The 19,391-nt window shown below is 48.6% G+C and overlaps 6 protein-coding genes and 1 non-coding gene across 7 annotated transcripts; 3 read left to right on the top strand and 4 right to left on the bottom strand.

Annotated features, from left to right (window-relative positions):
* Positions 1-890: 890 nt before the first annotated feature.
* FOBCDRAFT_244906 (uncharacterized protein) lies at positions 891-2,170 on the bottom strand (the record flags this gene model as incomplete). The annotated part of the gene is made up of 6 exons (XM_054707449.2): positions 891-933; positions 1,096-1,160; positions 1,211-1,344; positions 1,395-1,481; positions 1,533-2,106; positions 2,168-2,170. 6 exons carry the CDS (start codon positions 2,168-2,170, stop codon positions 891-893), a joined length of 906 nt encoding a protein of 301 aa, XP_054563424.2.
* A 696-nt stretch (positions 2,171-2,866) lies between these two features.
* On the top strand, positions 2,867-4,779 carry FOBCDRAFT_244905 (uncharacterized protein; the record flags this gene model as incomplete). The annotated part of the gene is made up of 2 exons (XM_031192153.2): positions 2,867-3,445; positions 3,496-4,779. 2 exons carry the CDS (start codon positions 2,867-2,869, stop codon positions 4,777-4,779), a joined length of 1,863 nt encoding a protein of 620 aa, XP_031030999.2.
* A 102-nt stretch (positions 4,780-4,881) lies between these two features.
* On the bottom strand, positions 4,882-5,618 carry FOBCDRAFT_244904 (uncharacterized protein; the record flags this gene model as incomplete). Its single annotated transcript, XM_031192152.3, has 2 exons — positions 4,882-5,159; positions 5,216-5,618. 2 exons carry the CDS (start codon positions 5,616-5,618, stop codon positions 4,882-4,884), a joined length of 681 nt encoding a protein of 226 aa, XP_031030998.3.
* A 1,394-nt stretch (positions 5,619-7,012) lies between these two features.
* FOBCDRAFT_t235 lies at positions 7,013-7,094 on the bottom strand. The gene has a single exon. It is a non-coding gene; the product is annotated as a tRNA-Gly (tRNA).
* Positions 7,095-7,245: 151 nt separating this feature from the next.
* Positions 7,246-10,839, bottom strand: FOBCDRAFT_170275 (glycosyl transferase family group 2-domain-containing protein). Its single transcript, XM_059608457.1, has 10 exons — positions 10,498-10,839; positions 9,889-10,329; positions 9,579-9,839; positions 9,445-9,528; positions 9,310-9,394; positions 9,175-9,262; positions 8,220-9,123; positions 8,095-8,180; positions 7,937-8,043; positions 7,246-7,888 (listed from the first exon to the last, which is right to left on the bottom strand). The coding sequence occupies exons 1-10, from the start codon at positions 10,750-10,752 to the stop codon at positions 7,332-7,334; spliced, it is 2,868 nt and encodes a 955-aa protein (XP_059466129.1). The 5' UTR covers positions 10,753-10,839; the 3' UTR covers positions 7,246-7,331.
* A 1,640-nt stretch (positions 10,840-12,479) lies between these two features.
* Positions 12,480-14,460, top strand: FOBCDRAFT_324085 (concanavalin A-like lectin/glucanase domain-containing protein). The gene is made up of 7 exons (XM_031192149.3): positions 12,480-12,715; positions 12,765-12,896; positions 12,946-12,998; positions 13,060-13,133; positions 13,179-13,815; positions 13,866-14,053; positions 14,169-14,460. Exons 1-7 carry the CDS (start codon positions 12,535-12,537, stop codon positions 14,323-14,325), a joined length of 1,422 nt encoding a protein of 473 aa, XP_031030995.2. The 5' UTR covers positions 12,480-12,534; the 3' UTR covers positions 14,326-14,460.
* Positions 14,461-15,815: 1,355 nt separating this feature from the next.
* FOBCDRAFT_324084 (glyoxal oxidase N-terminus-domain-containing protein) lies at positions 15,816-18,729 on the top strand (the record flags this gene model as incomplete). The annotated part of the gene is made up of 3 exons (XM_031192148.3): positions 15,816-16,083; positions 16,138-17,891; positions 17,941-18,729. The coding sequence occupies 3 exons, from the start codon at positions 15,816-15,818 to the stop codon at positions 18,625-18,627; spliced, it is 2,709 nt and encodes a 902-aa protein (XP_031030994.2). The 3' UTR covers positions 18,628-18,729.
* Between the last annotated feature and the right edge of the window lie 662 nt (positions 18,730-19,391).

Raw genomic sequence — 19,391 nt, 5'->3', positions numbered from 1 at the left:
TTGCTAGTGAGCCTTGTGGCGAAAGCTAGAATTTTACACATTTACTTTAGCGAGGTGTACGAGGCTGCCGAAACATGCCAGTAATAATATTCTATGCTGTCAAAATGCTCAGTGCTCCGCTACGACATTTCTCCCAGCTATCTTGTCCTTGAAGCGGGCGAGGCCATACCCCTCGTCTCTGATATTTAGAGACCTACCCCTGGTCAATGTTCTCGTCCCGAGGAAGATAGAGTGAATAGTCACAAGGTCGATTACAACCGATGAAATCATGTGCATAACTGAGGAAACCATGCTCCAGAGAGCGCTATGCCTCATCAAATGGACGCCCCTGCTCATGAGTTTCATGCTGGATCCTTAGCACGTCCTGGTGATGTGGCGACGCCTAGTCGTTGAGACTGACGCTGGTCCACTCAAACTTGTTGATCAGAACGGTGTGCCATTGTATGTATTTAAAGTGTCATTCCTAACAACATGGACGTTGGTGTATCCTAGATGCTATTTTGAAGTGTATGAAGCTCTTTGGATTTGCCTCTCGGCCCACTTCTTTATCCACATCTGTCGTGTATTTGGTTTCAGTCTTGGCTTATAACGCCAATGACATGTCTAAATCTCTCTTGTCTCGAACGGAACCCAGAATTCCAGACAACGTCAAATCTCGCTGAGATACGACTGAAAGTAATTGTTGATCGTCTAGTTCGCCACAGTAACAGCTCTCTTCCTACAAAACACACAATTATGAACACGGATTGACCCAACTTTTATGAGAGCTAAATATTCGCCTAGAAGCGAATTTGTTGGTTTTGTGAATCCTTTGCAGGATTTCACGAATTGGCTGGGCTTTTTTAATGTACAAGATGGCAAATGTGGCACTCTGACCCGCCACCAAATAATCAGTACAGCATTGCTACGTTGGACTGGGGCTTTCTGGAAAGTCTGGCTCGGTATTAGAAAATGACACTTAAGTAACGCGTAATCTGTCACGGACTGCCGCTTTGAACCCTTATTCCTCAGCCACCACCGCGAATCATGAAACATATCCCCTTATACTCAACTAGTGGTAGGAGGAAATACAAATTCATTCCAGGCTTCTAATACTCTGCTTTGGCATCAGTGGGGCTGGTGCCCAAGCCGAACTCGGCATCATCTCGAGAGTTTTGTTTCTGACAGCCAAAAGCTCGGCGAAACGCTCCGTCCTAGTAGGTACATTTACCTGGATAGACTGGTTGCGAGCTTCATTATCCTCGATAGTCAGGTTCTGAGCAAACTCCATCCAGTCGTCGCTTATAAATCCGTTGATTTGCAATGCTTGATCAAAGGTTTGGTTATTGGCAACGCGAATTGTACCTTGTGTAGTGTCAGTTTCCCAAACGATGTCCCATCAGGCCATGACGTACCGAGTTCTTGGTTGGATTGACTATCGTCCAAGCTATGAAATACGAGGCATTCATACTCCTCTTGCGAAAGGCGAATCATTCCATCATCTATGAAGCTAGGTTAGCTATCTGCCATGACAGAATAGCCACAATGCATACCGTCTGCGCTCTTGCCTCGAAGGACTTCAGCTATCTTTAGCCCCTGTCCCTTGCCGAGTCTTTGCTCAACAACTTGATTGACCTCATGAAGAACCGAACTGTCCAACATGTGAGTGCAACCCGGGTTTGCCCGCTTGTCCTGATCATTTTGAACAACAAGGCCAACATGAGCAACTTGAATATGAAGGATCAGCGTGGTCTTGAGAGATGCTAGCTCTTTGACCACTCTATTGGTATGCTCCAAATCTTCAGGGCCAGTCATGAAGTGGTGAGCGGCGCGACGAAATGAAGAGCCGGTGTTGGACTTCTTTTTGACCTGTTGGACATGATCATCTAGCTTTTCAGCATGTTTTAGCATATTTGCTAAGGCTTTTAGAACTCCTTTGGTTCTGATTTCTTCGATGGTTTGGACAAGTTCTATAACTTGGGCAATACTGGAGAGGTCCTCGAAAATAAACTCTAGGTCTTTCCTGCCATTCTTATGGATCTCGATGGCCGTAGAGACTCGTCGGATAAGTCTGAGGGATTGATCAATTGAGGCTGTAGCGGCTGCTACTGCTCCGATAGGGTCAATCTGTAAGTATAAGTGCGTTAGTCACAATAACAGACAAAGTGTAATTGGAAATGAAAGTCACCATGGTGGAAGTATTGGCAAAGTGGATTTACTGCTAAGTGGCTAGGCAGACTGAAAGCCAAAGAATTTAGAACAACGGGTCCGGGCCTACAGCCACTTCAAATTACAAACTCAGTACACTGATGCGGCTAAAAAGACTGCAGAGGGAATTTCCGCCCTCCCTCAAGGCATGCATGCTGACTGGTGTTGATTACGGCCACGTTGGCTCTTCTTCCTCAGCCGCACACAAGTAAATACACCTTTTGATCAGCTGTTCAATTTTAAGCTACTTGATTGGAAAGATGTACACCCATTCAGCGGTAGGCTGCGATGCTTTTGGCAGAAGAGGGGTTAATTTATCGTGGTGTAAGCAAAGCTCATGGGCTGTTTTCCAAAGCTACGTGTAAATGCAATGCAATGCAGTCCCGTCACATCGGGCAACCAACCAGGCTGACGACTATTTGATGACATGCATGATAATATTGTTTTGCGAACGATTATGCATACCACTGGAAATATCAGTGGGGGCTTCGCCTTTCTGCATTTGATTCCCTCCACTAGACCGAGCCTCAAATTTCGGGGCTGTTGGGGTCCCAGACTTATCTTTCCGCCTACTTGTGCAACTGATCATCTGATGAAACTGTCATATGTATCGCTGGTTTCTTTTCCCCCACGCTCTTTCCATGTTCTATTCGACGCCAGCTTTATTGGGTAGCTCGAAATGGACTCTCAAACGATCTCTCACCATGCTTCTGGAAACCAAGCAAATCACAATTCGTTGCAAGTCAACGGAGCCATCGGAGACCGACTAGAGATTCGAAAAGCTGTCATAAAAACCTTGAATCTTAGTCCCCTTCAAGCAGTAGCCTCAACGTCATCTACCATCAAGGAAGATTTCTATTTTGGACAGATTCCGGCTCTTGACGAGGATCAGGATGAAGATTTTGAATTAGAGGTCATGCAAGAACTGCCACCGGGTATTTCAGAGGCCGATTTCCATTACATCAGTGAGATCAACGGCAGTCTAATGGAGAAATACGAAATACTGCTAGACCGAACTCCTCACATGAAGGCGACGTGTGTGAAGCAACTCTATGACAAGGCCAGTGATCAGAAAGTGAGAATTAAGGTTCACATGGCACTTGTAGAACAATGGTTTACAGCTACGAAAAAGACTCAGCAAAACGAAGGGCCAACAGGTGAAAACAGCATAGAGGATCTGAAACATAGACTTGTCAGTATACGTGACAAACTACAGGATGCTCTCAGTTCATTCTCGCGAGTTCCCACTCGAAGTCGGGTAAGAATCAAATCCACTGTCAAATCAGAATGCTAATTAACGGGCGATAGGGTCGATCAAGTGAACGTAAAATTCGAAATTCAAGGATCTTCAAGGACCTCGATAAGCTCATCGAAAAGATTGGATTTGATGTTTCCGCTATTGAAAGCTTGGTCTACCGGCTTTCAAACTGTCAACCAGCATCTCAATCAACAACGAGCTATACCAGGCTTTACATTTCAAGTTCAGCCACGAAAACGCTCTATCGTCACTTGTGCGAAGCTTGCCCAGTGAACGGCCAAGAGCAAGCACACGGACATACGGCTCTTGTTGGACTTGTGCCAGTTCAAGAACAGGAGCCGCTTTGTATCAATCCAAATGACGTTGCCATCACTGGCCATCACGTTGCTATAGAGTCCAACTTTAACAAGGGAGATTACATCTGGTTTGAGGCTCACTCCAGATTGGTCCTCCCGGGGGACGAGGGTGATGCTGTCTACTCAGAGCCGTCTTCGCCTTTGGTTACAGTAATGAATGGGCTTCGTCAACGTTGGCGCCGTGACTCTGGATACTCATCTAGCACTGCGTTGTCGTCAAATCAGCGCATACAAACACCACAAAACGTTGCCGAATTTTGTCGGGTTCAGGTATGCCCTGGAAGTCTTGCACAAGGCAGCGATCGTCTAGCCATGTGTATCGCTGTTGATCGGGATAGCGGCCACCAGATATTCTACCTGGATGAGAATAAGCGACCAAAAAGAAGTTGCAAACCTCTCACTCTCTCCAAAATTATACGGGAGGGGGATCAGAGAAGGCTGCAGTCGAAGAAGGGAAAGAAATATCGGCGCTATCTCACTCTCTTCCACCGTAGTCGATCGCTTCGAAACAACCGTTTCAGACTGGCTTTAAAGCTTGCCGAAGCGACTCTCCGATATGGCTGGCGAGAATGGCTTGGTGATGGATGGGGTACGCAGGATATCAAATTCTATCCCATCGAATCTGAAAAGATGCCATTTCTGCGGGCCGCCATGTTTGATCACGGATCTACAAGGCCAAAAAGGTTCATGTACCATCTCGGACATGTTCTTCTGGAGCTTGGGCTTTGGAAGGAGCTCAAAGGGCAGATTATACAGCAACAGCTGGATAAGGAATTGAGTCGCCTGGGAACCGAGACAAGTGTTCAATACCAGGAAGCAGTTCGATACTGCATGGCTTACGGCGAAAGCAGCGACGATGAACAAAGCGACTATGAAATGTTCCAGCGAAGCTTTTATCAGTCGGTCATTAGTCCTCTCAGGGAAATGGTTAAGCGTGGTGAAATGAATGACATGGAATGCCAGGATATTTCTGACTAGAGCTCCTGAAACATGGTATATATATATCCTGGAAACCCAGTGTCTTTTCTTCGAAGGAATGTTTTATTTGATAACGGTTTATATATGTAAGGTATCGAGTGTTCAGCTATTCGTAAATATGACTCCGGTCCTCATTCCAAGGCGCAAAGAGTGAGAAAGCATTTGAAGTCTGTCGATCTCATATTTAAGATCTTTGATCAAGCTTGGATTCCCAATGGTCAGGTAAGATTCATCTGACTCTGAAATACCACTACAATCCGTCATTGCCTCGTTTTCGACATTGGATTCCGATGCCTTTGTCTCAATCTCTTCCAGTAGACTCTCTAGAAATACCCCTTCAGTCTTAAGATCATCTGGCTCCGATCTGATTCGCCATTCCTCTGTTGGTGTATCAGCAAATACCGCGGTCAAGGATTGGAAGTAGGTGATGACTGACTTGACCCTTCAATCAGTATGTTGGCTACGTTCGTCAAGCATTTCAGTACACTCTGTGCGACTTCGTGGTCGATAGTAGGTAGTCTATCCAGCTCGTCGTTGGAAAAGGATGTTTTCCAGACTTGGAGCCTCTTGAGTTCCTCACCTAACAAAAGACTCTTTAAGGTGAACTTTGTTAGATCTGCATCTTCATTCGAGGCGGGATCTGTTTGGCTCATTGACGCTCCTTCATTCACTGAACCATCCACTGACTCTTCTTCAATATCCGAGGATCTATCATGTTTGGAAAGACTGGTGGTAGACCCTCCATCACTCGTGATGTCATTGCTGACAGTAGTTGCAGGACTGGAAGGTATGTCGCCAGCCTGGCTTTGGCTTCTGAGTACCTGCTGGTCCAGCGTCATGAAGATCCAATAACGAATGATAGATTGCAGGAGCCTTGATACCAGATGCTCCTTTCTGCCACTGGTTGGGTGTGATGATTGCCGTGACCCCAGTTGCGATGAAGCTTGCACTCCGGCGTGCTGCTCCTGAGCCGATATTTGGTTTGTGCAAGACTTAGCTACTGAGCGAGTGTGGTATTTACTAGTAGAACAGGATTTACACTGGCATTGATAGTTTGATGGTATCTGTGACATAGTGCTGTTTCGGGACAAGACGTGGAGATGCTGTGAGAAAACGCTGAACAGAGCGCAAATGGGCAGGAATGGGTCGCAAAAGGCAGCGCGAACGTAACGATAAGGAAACTTGCCTTGGTAAATTCCCAGGGATATATCTGACGATTTGGTGCCCAAAATAGGTAGTCCACAGTCTGCTTGGATGTGATGGTGGTATGACACTTGGTGGAAGCCACTACAACGCATAGCAACCCAACAGCAGAAACATGTACCCCATAAGGGAAGGTGTAAGGTAAGCCAGGCATGAAGCTATTCGATATTAGGAAAAGGCAAGCGAGTGCTAGATGCTGTTGGCTGCATGTCTCGTCACCTAGGGGGCCTCGACACGTCTCTTGACCACACCAAAGGCTTGGCTGCAAGTTTACGGGGTCGTCATTGCTCCAATTGCCTGCTAGCTGTACTTGAATGATACGACATCATTACTGTGGTCAGAGACTCGCATAAGGTGTGCCCACCTCTGTTTGTAGATTCCATCATGGGCGAAGAAGGAGTGATGAAAACGCGCCGTTGTGCATAATGACTCCTATGATGTGGCCCCACAAGCTGTTACAGGCATTTAAAACCTGTTTCTAAGGATCTAGGATAACTGTGGCGCCTGTGGGAAGTCAGTTTAGTTGACTTTGGCATGTATGATGGTGTTGGCAAGAACCAGGCTCGCAGGAAACAAAGAGCATAAGCTGTGTTTTGTAATATTGATACGCTTAGAGCGACAAGAAATGATCTCTAAGAGTGGAAATGGATTTTGATATGTTTGGTTGCATGAGTTGCATCTCAAGTTGGTTGGCATGTAATGAAAAACTTCTTATCGGAACATGGGGAAAGTAAGCCAGATAATTAGACTTATCTATTCCTCCTAAACCTCCAGTGCTAAATTAATATATTAAGTAATATTATTAATTTTCTTTCTATTAAAGAATAAATGATATAAATTAGGTTATATCCTATGCTCCTCAGGCTATTATTTATTCGAAAGGAAGGGGTAGTGGGTAAGGAATGCTAAAATGGAAGAAACTAGCCACAACGATGCTAGGTATAACCTTTGCCAGCGTCACTATAAATCAACAACAGAGCAAAAAGAAACAATGGCAAAAGATTGAAATCATCTCAGACTTCGTTTTCAATGCGTAATCAGGGAATCGAACCCTGGGCTCCCCGACGTTACTCGAATGGCAACGGAGAATTTTACCACTAAACCAATTACGCTTCTTATTGATGAATCACAACGACGCTATTTCGATTCAAGCATTCGAAAACGCGCCGTCTCCAGAAGACTGAGGAGTGTTTCAGGCATGGGCATTTCTCACTTGAGTAATTGAGCAATGGCACAGAGTCTGCATTACCTAGTCGATATGCTTGACGACACAATCTATTAAGCTAACTAGTTCGTATATCTAAAGTCGTTACCGTAACCCATCCATCCTACCGTTCATATATACTCAATTAAGTCAAGCCGAGGAATAGCGGCAGAGCAAACGCGCAGGAAACCTGCACAGCCAAAGGCACAATGGCATATGTGCCAGCAGAGAACTTGCCCGGAGCAATAGTCCAACCCCAAGGTGCCCCAAAGGCCATGTACATCATACCAGCTGCAATAACAATGCAGATAAGGAAAGTCCACTTGAATCTGTGCATCATCTTGTTCAATCCGATGTAGATACCAGTAGGACCCAGCTCCTTTGACGTCGACGCCCACTCAATGTTGACGGAAAAGGCGTGGCAGAGAAGAGCCTTGGCACAGTTGATACTAATACCACCAAAGAAGAGAAGAAGGAAGGGAAGCCACTTGCAAGCTTCGAGGATGGCAACCCAGAAGGACTTTTCCTTAAGGCGGTGACGGGTCATGCTGGTGGCGATGGAGGCGACGCCGTTGAAGACGACGAGGAGGGAGACCCAGATACCCCACGATGGAGTGTAGAATTGGTCGAGATCTTGGAAGAAGAGACCGACGAGGATGTAGTTGACCAGAGTGAGAAGCATACCAGCAGCGATGGCGTAGTCTTTGACTGTTAGTCCGGCACTGAACTGGAGTGAATATGGGTACTTACAGGTGAAGATGTAGGCCAGAATGGAGACCTTGCTGGTAACTGGCATGTTACTCCACAGGAAACGGAGGAAGAGTCGAGTAACGGGACCCTTATAGGGCCACTTGTAACTGCCAAAGAGTTAGTAACGATCCGGAACCAATGAGAGTTGTCAGACTTACAAAGGATGGAAGACAAGCTCGTTGCATCCATAAGCGTACTTCTCCCATCTGTTCAACTCATCATAAACCGTCAACGACACACCCTCCTGAAAGCCACCATTATGATACGTCGCCAACCGACATACCATACCAGCCATCTGCACTCTCAAACTGATATCAAAATCCTCAGAGACATGCGAGTCAGACCACCACTTAGTGACCTTATCAGAGGGATCGACAAACGCAACACTCTGGATAGCCTTCCATCTCAAAAACGCATTGTGACCCACGAACGGCGCGACATCGCCAGTGCCAACACCATACTTGATGGCTGTGTACACAATGTCGGTGAAGTATGTGATGCCGTTCTCAAAGATGTTATGCGCAACTTGCATGACGCCTGAGCCGTGCTGGAGAATAGCGACTTCGGGAGACTCATACATCTCGAGAGCGCCGTAGAGGAGACAATCGATAGGGACACGGGTGTCGCAGTCGATGAGGAGGATGATCTCACCCATGCGGATATTCCCCTCGGCCCAAGTCTTACCCTCATCAGCATCAACCATATTCTGCAACGCCTGCTCATACAACCGATCATCATCCTCCGCACTCAAATCCTCATACGCACACCCCCTGCTCTCACACTCAAGCTCCGTAAGTCTCAACATCTCATCCTCAACTCTATTCGAGAAAGCAAGACAGTAGTTCATGTTACTGGCCTTTTTGAACTTGCCTTTGCGCACAAAACCAAGTTCGTTCGCGCGACCTTGAGGACTGACTTCTGATTCGTCTTGGTTGTCGACTTCAGGGTCAACGGGGGGTGAGCGCTTGAACCAGGAGAAGAAGGACTTGGACTTGGGGGATTTCTTGTTGGGCAGACGGGCGCAGTAGCCGATGCCGTTTTCGCGGTAGTATTGCTTGCGGGCGGCGGCGAGCTCGGGTTGGATGCATTGCATGCCGTCGTCGTTGATGTAGACTGAGGCGGTGCCGCCTTGGTTCTCGTAGTGTTGGATTGCGGCCATTACTGAGACCATTGTTGGGACGATGACACTGAGAAGTCAGTCAAAATGAGATGACAACTTGAGATGAGATTGAACTTACCCTCGGAGACCTTCCTTGTAGACAGGCATTTGAACGGTGATGTGAGGAAGTTGGTAGTCTCGGTAGCGCTTGGGGTTGGGCTTGATGGCTGTCATCGTGTCAGTTTTGTTCTCTGTGTCAGAGCGAAGTACTCACCAGAATGGAATTTTGAGTTCCTCAGACAGATTCCAGCTGGTAGAAGTAGTTGGAAGACGCTACTGACGACAACGATGAAGAAGAACTTGGATCCAGTCAGTAAGTTGTCGCAACGACGTGGCGAAAAGTACTTACCAATGACAGAACGCACAGAGGCGGAATGACAACGCAGAGAATGAAGCGCTTGTAATCACCATCCCAGGACCATTGTCGGATCAACTACTCAACGTCAGTAATCACTCATCACTCAGCTCATTGTTATAACTCACTCTTGAAACACCCACGCTCTGCGTGAGAATCACCAGCATGATAACAATGCCAATTCGGAACGAGTGAACAAGAAGAGTCGGACGCTTGAGCTCCTGGCCTTCAACGTCTTCATCTCCTTCACCGCCCTCCTCCACCTTGATGGCGGCTTGGTAGACCTCATTTCTCTCATCAATGGCACCGCGAACGGGTGTTGGCATGCCATTGACGGACTGCTCTTCTGTTTGGGCGAGAAGACCACGAGGCATATTGGGGCCAACGATCTGCAACAAATATTAGATAACAAATCTTTGAGGGGAATGGTAGACTTACGAAACCCAGCATCTGCTTCTCAACATTGTGAGCTACTGTGAGAACAGTCCTCGCCTCGTGAGCCCAAATAAGTACACATCGTTCTTGGACAACGATGCAAGAACTTGTCAAATGCACAAGTGTCTCATGAACATCTGCAAGACTGGGAATGATGGGGATGCGAGCGCCAGTGTCTTCATTCACCAGACTCGCTTGCCCAGGCTTGATGCTGTCAAGCACTGAGTTGGTGACCTCAGAGGCCATCGACACAATAGCACTCTCATTGAGGCGGTTGACAGCAGCGACCAAATCTGGGCTGGGGTCATCTGGGTTGTAGATGTATGTGCCATCTGGCTTCTTGAGGGCAATGCATGTTGACGACCAGCCGCTTGTGATGGCAGTAGCAGCAGGTTCATCGAACCATCCTAGGAGCGTTGCGCGACGGGCAATATACCTCGCGACCTATTTGTGTTAGTATTTGTGACGACGGTGATGCATTGCAGACAGGTAGCGCAATATCTACCGTGCCACTACAGGAATGAATCGGGACAAGTAGGATCGGTATGCAAGGGATGAAATCGACGTTGATGATATGAAACAAATCCACTCAAATGGACAGCAGAAACTTACAACAGGCAGATCCGCAGCCGCGGCGTCGGGAATCTGCATTGCAGCAGGCGTACCCGAATATGAGCTGTGAGCGGATCTCGACGGGGGACTCTTTCTCGTAGGATACTCCGACGTCTTGATCGCGCCATGATCGCCAGCCTCAAGTCTCTTGAGCGTAGCAGCGTCAATGGTAGGACTCGGCGGTTGGAGAACACCAGACTCTATGAAGCGAGAGCCAGACTTTTCTGAAGCCATTTGCGACTTTTCGGAAGTCATGGTTCACGTGGGAGACGTTGAGTCTCACGGAACAAGAAAACGAGAGTGAAGGGAAAAGCGATGGTGAAGATCTTCTCTGCTTCTACAGGGGAAGAGGGTGGGGGGAGTGGTAGAAGAAGAGGGATGTTGCCCAAGGTGAGAGAGGCAGAGCAGAGAGAATAGCCGTGGGAAAACTAAGTTATGAATACTTCTTACACACGGCTTATCCGGCGATCTAGATGAAACCTTTGCTGTAAGTCTCGAGTCTCGAATCTCCTGTAAGCGTCAGACAATATCTGACCCGGTCAAGACGCAACTGCAAACACAATATTGGTTTTTTTCAGCTGGCCCATCGTCCTCGTATCTTTTGTTGCACGTTTGTTGAGACCATGCATTTTCTGCCAGCACGTAACACAAACCGTACATGCACCTTGTCCGTTGCTGCAGAATCTAAGCCCAGCCCCCCCTGATTACAGTCACTGCTCCGGGTCCGAGAAGACTCCGTTTGAACCACGTCTAGCGAGCTGATGCCAAGTCATCATGGCCGAGGAGAGGATGCAGTACCCGCCACCGTGATAAGAAGAAAACTCTATGTTACAGAGTGAAGCTGACGACGGGGCCATTGCGTCTGTGACAATGACAAGGCGTGGCCTCGATATCAGAGGCCATTTGGTGGACGGGGGAACGAAAGAGTGGATAATATCCAGATGCTTTTACGAGCAAGGTCGCAGAAGCGTCATGTATCAGTGCGGCGTCTAATTAAACTAGACTGCGATTTTTTCTCCGGTGCCACCCAGGACAAGAGAAAAATAAGTCTAATGTTAGAAAATAAGGTTAGGCATTGAGATATCGCCAAGACGAGGGTCCAATGAGAAGAGTGATCAACTTTTGTAGATTGTAACGTATAAGCAAAGGCACGTTTCAGGGCGAGATAGCATAGAGGGTGTTTATGTTTAGGGAATAGCGTTATCCGCGGGCCGTGACCCGTTAGCGAAGGGGGAGGCAAAGAAGGCGGTTAATTCGAGTTTGGAAAAATCTTGATAACGTCCCGTCCCCTGTAACAATATCTTGGCCGGGACCAGGGTGCCAGGGTTTTAACGTTTTTGCTACTAGGGTCTTGACAATGCTTCCATGGATGTGTTCTAGGGGCAGACGATCTAGCTTCCCCTTTGATGTCTAGCGGCATGGTCGACGGGGTAGCATCGCATGCAAAAAACCTGCCTTCGCAAACGGACCACTTAGACCCTTGGGGAAGGCTCTCTTAGTCTGACCGTTGAGGCTTGCGGCCCGCAGAGCCTTATTAAGAAGTCTACGAATCATGATTGTTACTTGTAAAATGTGGCGTTTTGGCGCCGCTGACATGACACATTGTTATCTCCTAGCGCACAAGCCTCTCGGAGAGATATCAACGTGCCGGCGATTTAGTCTCAAAGGCGTAAGAACCTTTGGAGATGCCGTTATGTCTCAACAGATTTTTTTTCATTGCTCATGATTGCCACGTTGTACGTGCATTTCAGCGCGGCTGGTATCAAGACGAGATGCATAATCACCCCAGAAGAAATGAGCTTACTCTTTTGTTCCAGACCCAGGTGTAACGATCCCTGCATCGATTCGTCTTGGTACTCGTATTGTAGTAAACAGACTCTCTCAGCTCTATCAGAATCTGAACAATGACAAAGAGAAAATAAAAGTTTCATGAGGCTCATTTAACTGAACCTGTTTTGAACAATTAATCACCTCCCGTACTTCCCTGGTCCTTTTCCCCTTTCTAAACATTGGCGTACTCCACTTTCCCACGCTGTAATGGAAGGCTCGAGGACTGCTACGACCGCTGAGGACTCTTCGTCTCAGCGGGTTAATCCGTTTGCGACGCCTGGAGCTGAGTCTACTGAGAATCCGTTTGCGACACCAGTTGCTGCGACGCCTATTGCGGAATCTGTTGCTTCGCGTCGGTTGACGCAGGGAAATGCATCTTCTTATGATAGTAAGTTCATTCGACAGTTGCTTAATGTGCTGTTATTGACGGTTTTTAGTCACTGGACCGCGTCGGCGCTTCAAGAGCAGTCGTCTTCAGGGCGAGTTTGAGAAGCCTTGGTTAGAGGATAAGAAGAAGCAGTGGAATTGGGACAGCACCATTTTCTACACATGCATTTTCATCGGTCTCGGTAGGTTCGTTCATCGTAACAAGCCTTCAAATATTAACATGCTTTCTAGGAATTGGTGGTTATCTCTGCTGGAAAGAGACCACCGGCGTCCCCAATCATGAAGTGAGTACCCAATTCATTGAGACGATTCATTCAGTGAGGTGGTCACCACTAACAATGACAGTACTGTCTCGTCATGGACGACACCTTCCAGAACCTCAACAACTGGAATCATGAAGTTCAAATGAACGGCTTCGGGTATGTTCTGTTGCCCTTTACTCAATTGCCTACTAACACTTTTAGAAACGGCGCCTTTGACTGGACAACCGACGATGAGGCAAACTCATACGTCGACGCTCAAGGCCTTCACATCGTCCCAACAATGACGCTCGAAAGCACAGACATAACGCGCGACCAGCTCCTCAACGGCTTCACCGTCAACATGACCACCAACAGCAAAACCTGGGGGAAATGCACCGCCAAAGACATCAAGAAGTCCAACGACCGCTGGCCCTGCGCAGCACGCAGCAACGCCACTCTAGGTCAAATCATCAACCCTGTGCGCTCAGCGCGTCTCAACACAAAGGGCAAAAAGACAATCAAGTATGGTCGCGTCGAAGTCACAGCGCGTATGCCAAAGGGCGATTGGATGTGGCCTGCCATCTGGATGATGCCGCAGGATGATGTCTACGGCGAGTGGCCCAAGTCAGGTGAGATTGACATTGCGGAGAGTAGAGGCAATGACGCGAGGAAGTATCCCATGGGGAATAATCTTGTGTCGTCGGCGCTGCATTGGGGTACGGCTACGGAGAATGATCGCTGGAGGAGAGCGTATGGTGAATGGGGAGGCAAGAGGGTCATTTACTCCGAGGACTTTCACGTTTACGGTCTTGAGTGGAGTGAGAAGTATCTCTTTACTTGGCTTGATGGACGTTTGAGAGTAAGTCACCTCACAAACCTCAGTGAATTGATGATACTGACTCCTCCCAGCAAGTGCAATTCTTTGACTTCACCAAGAACAAGAATCTCTGGTCCTACGGTGAATTCGCCGGCGAGTCCATTAACGGCTCCATCCCCGTTGACCCATGGAGCAGCACCGGTCGTAAAAACACTCCTTTCGACGAGTCCTTCTATCTCATCCTCAACGTCGCAGTCGGCGGTACCAACGGCTGGTTCCCGTAAGTCTCTCCATTTCCCCTACAACCCCAACACCAAAGCCCACTTTTTGATCTCGCTCACGATCTCTCGTTTACGTGCGGGGAAACTGTCTCGGCTAACCCACTTTTGCTACAGAGATGCAATCGGTGATAAGCCCTGGGCTGATAGCAGTGAGACCCCTATGCGTGACTTTTGGAAGGCAAATGATACCTGGCTTCCGACCTGGGGACCCGTCAAGGATCGCGGTATGATTGTTAAATCGGTCAGGATGTGGCAGGAGGGAGCATGCTGAGTGGTTGCGTCGCAGACACGTGTTGGGTATAATCTACGGAATAATGTCTATAGTGCTATCTTTTCTTGGATATCTTGCTTTGGGTTCGACCTATAATCTTACATCGAACGGGGGATGGTTTGGGTCTAAATTCTTACAGTTAGATATGAAATCGCGAAAAATCCGTTATCTATCACTTTCTATTTATCTCAAACGTGTCTCTCTCGATCTCGGGGTCAGCATCGGATGGAGTTCCAGATACGCTCGTGCAGAGCGTTGCATCGGCCATCTTACTGGACCCCTGAATGCTGACTGCGTGCATTAGGGAGCGGATGAATAGCCCAATGGCATAATATGCGATAAACAAAAATATTACTATCGAAAGCCACGCGGTAATGACGCTCGGGTAATCAAGCCACTGAAGTGTATATGTGAAAGGGCATATAGTTCATAGAGCAAAGCAATATTAATTCACAAGGCGAAAATCTCCGGTTTAGCGTCGGCTTTGTGGTGCACTGTCGCAGGCGCTAACAATCACTAAAACCAGAAGCAACCACTACAAAAATATTACATAAAAATCCCCATTCACATCCGCCAAGTGAAATAGCTACGCGCTGGAAAAGTCTGATAACGCTGCAGCTAATAAAATGCAGCATCTCTACCCCTTGTCATTGCAGCAGAACTTTTGATTGAGTTCTCGTGTTTACACTCTTGGAATGCTGTAGCCAAGAGGCCCAAGAGACAATGGGGGTTACATTATTAGTCCTCGGTTAGTGGCCAACGTTGCATCGGCACATCCACTTCAAGCATCTCGGAGGGTCGCCAAGATAAAAGGTTCAACAGGGGTCCGGCGCATTTTACCGCAAGCCACACCAGATCGAGGAGATTAGTCCACTGTCAGCCGCTTCGATCGTTGGCCCTGACCCTGTCGATCAAAGAGTCAGACTCCGTGGATGGAGCATGCGTTGGCAGCAAGGCAGCCTCCATTTATTGACCTCCGTGGACCTTTTTGCCAAGTCTAGCTCGGCTTCTGCCAAGTCTGGCTCGGCAATCTAGACCCCGTGGGTGCAGACTGGCCTGATGTATCCAATATTCTAATCACAAGGCATGCTCTCCTGCGTCGACGCGCCCGTAGACGTGCATATGCCTTTTCAGCTTCTGGCATGCATCCACCGCTGTTCACTTTTTGCATGTGTTTCTGTCTTAGCAGTCAGCATCTTATTGCACTTGGAAAGCAAAAAATGGTCTGACAGTAAGCTAATGAACACGAGATCTCTTAGGGGTAAGATTTGAAGCGGAAAGTAAAGGGATGTGGGCAGGTGATATACCTGAGAATATTCCGTTATCGCCCAGCGGCCGTCCGAAGTGATATAACGTCAAGGTGCCGCAATCTCACTTCAAATGTTTCTGCATGGGAAATAATCCTTGGAAACCCAGATCACATTCGTTCTTTGTTTACACAGTCTCTCGTTATACGCCACTTCATTGCCTTGCTTTCTTGTTTATCCACCATGTCACTCTTGCGTTTTGCTGCACTCGGTGCAGCGTTCCTTCACTTGTCCTCCTCCGCGAGTGTCATCGTCCGCAGGGATCTGACACCGCCTGAAACCCCCAGAGACGGCTGGACGTACCTGGGATGCTATGTTGACAGCGTCTCGAAGCGTGCGCTCGATGGGCCTGTACACTATGACACTGAGGGTCTGACCGCTGAGACGTGCGTGGCCCATTGTGTTGGCCTGGGCTACGCGTTCGCTGGCATGGAGTATGCCCAGGAGTGCTGTAAGTAATGGTTCTTGTGTGTAAATGTTTGTGAATGGTGATTGACTGTTTCAGTCTGCGGTAGCAAGAGACCTACCACCAAGGCTCCCGAGGCCGATTGTAGCATGGCCTGCACTGGTGATGCCGATCAGCCTTGTGGAGCTGGTGACAGACTCACTGTCTTTGGCAAGTCTTCTGCCGGAGGTACCGCTGTGCCCTCCGGTGAACCATCCGAGACTGCTTCTGCCACTGGCACTGCAACCGCTACTACCGGCCCCGTCGTCACTGATCTTCCTGACGACTGGTCCTATGCCGGTTGCTACATTGACCCTCCCGGCCGTGCCCTTTCCCCATTCGGCACTTCATCTTCCCAGACACCTCAGAAATGTATCGCCACCTGCATTGAGAACGGCTTCAAGATCGCTGGTCTGGAATACGCTGAGGAGTGTTACTGCGGTAATGCCCTCAACAATGCTGCGTCCAAGACCAAGGAATCGGACTGCAACATGGCCTGCAAGGGCGATGACAGCCAGATGTGCGGTGCTGGCAATCGTCTATCCCTCTACTCCAGCGGTGACTTTGAAGTGTACCCCATTCCCGTCGCTCAAGAAGATGACCTCCCTGGCGATTGGGAGTATAAGGGCTGTGTCTTTGACAACAACAACCCGTATGTGCTCGAGTGGCTGTACGAAGACTCCGGCAGCTACGCCACCAGCAACATGACCGTCCCAACCTGTCTCAAGCGCTGCCAGAAGTTCGGCTACTCCGCTGGTGGTGTTGAGTACGGTCGCCAGTGCGTCTGTGGCGACCTGAAGGCAGTTGAGGCTAAAGGCGATATCTGGAAGGACGACAGCTTCTGCAGCATGGCCTGTCCCGGCAATCGCAACTACACGTGCGGCGCGGGCAATCACATCAGCTACTACGAGTGGACCGGCACGTCGCTCAACACGTTCCACTACGCTTCTGGACCTGCTGCGGGGAGGTATGATCACTTCTCCACTTCCCCCATCATCCCGCTCATCAGCTCTGTCGGCATCAACGACAAGGTTGTCTTTGTGGAGAAGCACGGTACATCTGATGATGATACTGAGGGCTCGTTTGAGTTTGACTACTCTACCAACACCTACCGTGAACTTGCCCTCAAGACTGATGTCTTCTGCTCTGCTTCCTTCACTCTTCCAGATAAGGCTGGCCGTATCATCAACATCGGTGGATGGTCTGCTGAGTCAGTCTACGGTATTCGCTTCTTCACTCCTGACTCACCTCAAGGAGTCGACAATGGCACCAATGTCTGGGAAGAGGACTACACACAACTGCGTCTCTTTGACCCGCGCTGGTACCCCACTGCCATTGTTCTTTCCAATGGTTCCATTCTTGCTATGGGTGGAGAGTCTGGTTCTGATGCTCCCATCGTTCCCTCCGCTGAGGTTCTGCCCCATCCTGCTGGTGTAACCAAGTCGACTTACCTTGACTACCTTGAGCGTGCTGAGAACATTGGTCGAACCAACTCGTATCCTCACATGGCCATCTTGCCTTCTGGTGGTATCTTCTTTACTCAGTTCAATGAGTCTCGTATCCTTTCACAGGTTGACTTTCAGTCTATCAAGAAGCTGCCTGATATGCCTGGTCAGGTTGACAACCCCTTGACTGGTCGTAACTATCCTCTTCAGGGTACTATGATGGTTCTGCCTCAGAAGGCTCCTTATACCGACCCTGTCGAGGTTCTCATTTGCGGCGGTACTACTCACGAGCCTGGCAATGAGGCTCTTGACAACTGTGTCCTTATGGCTCCTGATACCCCTGATGCTGACTGGGTCATCGAGCGCATGGTAAGTATCCTCTATCCCCCGTCTCTGCCATTCATACTAACTTTCACAGCCCTCCAAGCGTGTCATGCCCAACATGGTCGCCCTCCCTGACGGTCGCTACCTCATCCTCGGCGGCGCACAAGTCGGTCGTGGTGGTTTCGGTCTCGCTGACAATTCGAACCTCAACGCGGTCATGTACAACCCCGAGGAGCCTCTCGGTCAGCGCATGACCGTCCTTGCCAACACCACCATCGCCCGCATGTACCATTCCGAAGCTGTACTCCTCAGCGACGGAAAGATTCTCGTCTCTGGTTCTGACCCTCAGGATCAGGGCAAGCATCCTCAGGAGAAGCGTATCGAGTACTTTTGGCCCGATTATCTGCTTTCTGGTGCTGCTCAGCCCAACTTCACCCTCACAGACCGTGATTGGGTCTATGGTGAGAGCTACACTTTCACTCTCACCTCTGATCTGGAGGAGGGTGCGGCCAACATGCGTGTCTCTCTCATGGCCTCTGTTGGTGCTACTCACGGTGTCAGCATGGGTCAGCGCACCCTGTTCCCTGATGTCTCTTGCAGTGGCAAGACATGCACCGTGACAGCTCCTCCCGATGCCTTCATCAGCCCTCCTTCTTGGTACCAGATGTTTGTGCTCGATGGACCTACTCCCTCGCACGCCATTTGGGTCCGAATTGGCGGTGATCCCGGCGAGCTTGGTAACTGGCCCAAGCTTCCTGGCTTCACTCCCCCAGGTGTTTAGTTCGGTGCTGTATATGGTATGTAATCAGAAGCAGTTGCTTCTATGAGAGTATGATCAATCATGGAGCATACGATGATAATCATCCAGCGCGCGATTTCTTTGCATTATTTCTTAATTATTCTTCTCATCTTGGGTCAATGTACCCATGACTTTAGCTAATATGGCTGGATTATGCACGCGTATAACAGCGTTGCGCAGGACTGTTTCAATATGTATTATGTGCCTGTACATATTTTATCTGATTCTCATACCGTATTTTGACGCGTGTTCATCATTAAATGTGTTCAGAGGGAGCGAAATTATTGGCACTCTCGGCAAGATACCCGAAGCTCAAGTTAACTGCAACAGACGCGTAAAACTGCATCTCGAAGAATCAGCTAAATGTCGCCAGCGATAGAAGTAACCGTGACTAATGTGAATGGTGAATGTCTTGTATATGGATATTGTGAATGAAGAGGTTGGGGTACGTGATCGCGTGCGGACCGCGTTGGTGCCCAGACGCGAAAACACCACGTTTATGTCACGACCATGATCCCCTGTTTCTATAGGGTAACTTCACCAGACATTTCACAATGACAAGAATCATAACAGCAGCTCGACAACGAAAGTATAGAGCTGCGAAGGGCTTGCTATAATGCTAGTAGTGAACTCAGGTGTCTATCCATTATGGCCATGATCTCACAGGCTCTATTCGAGGATTTCCTCAAGAGAGCCTCAATAAACAAAGCTTGTCATTGTAAGTATTAAGCTGTGCGCCAACATTG

Source organism: Fusarium oxysporum, chromosome XI, assembly GCF_013085055.1.
Source record: "Fusarium oxysporum Fo47 chromosome XI, complete sequence".
NCBI lineage: Eukaryota > Fungi > Ascomycota > Sordariomycetes > Hypocreales > Nectriaceae > Fusarium > Fusarium oxysporum.
The sequence above is the reverse complement of the archived record's forward strand: the minus strand, read 5'-3'. Positions and strand labels throughout refer to the sequence as shown.

Coding starts and splice junctions, on each gene's coding strand:
- FOBCDRAFT_170275 (XM_059608457.1), bottom strand. CDS start 10,752: ATGACTTCCGAAAAGTCGCAAATGGCTTCAGAAAAGTCTGGCTCTCGC. Junction 9,840..9,888: donor AGAAGCAGATGCTGGGTTTC/GTAAGTCTACCA, acceptor TATTTGTTGCAG/ATCGTTGGCCCCAATATGCC. Junction 9,124..9,174: donor TACAAGGAAGGTCTCCGAGG/GTAAGTTCAATC, acceptor CTGACTTCTCAG/TGTCATCGTCCCAACAATGG.
- FOBCDRAFT_324085 (XM_031192149.3), top strand. CDS start 12,535: ATGGAAGGCTCGAGGACTGCTACGACCGCTGAGGACTCTTCGTCTCAG. Junction 12,716..12,764: donor AAATGCATCTTCTTATGATA/GTAAGTTCATTC, acceptor GACGGTTTTTAG/TCACTGGACCGCGTCGGCGC. Junction 13,816..13,865: donor GGCTTGATGGACGTTTGAGA/GTAAGTCACCTC, acceptor GACTCCTCCCAG/CAAGTGCAATTCTTTGACTT.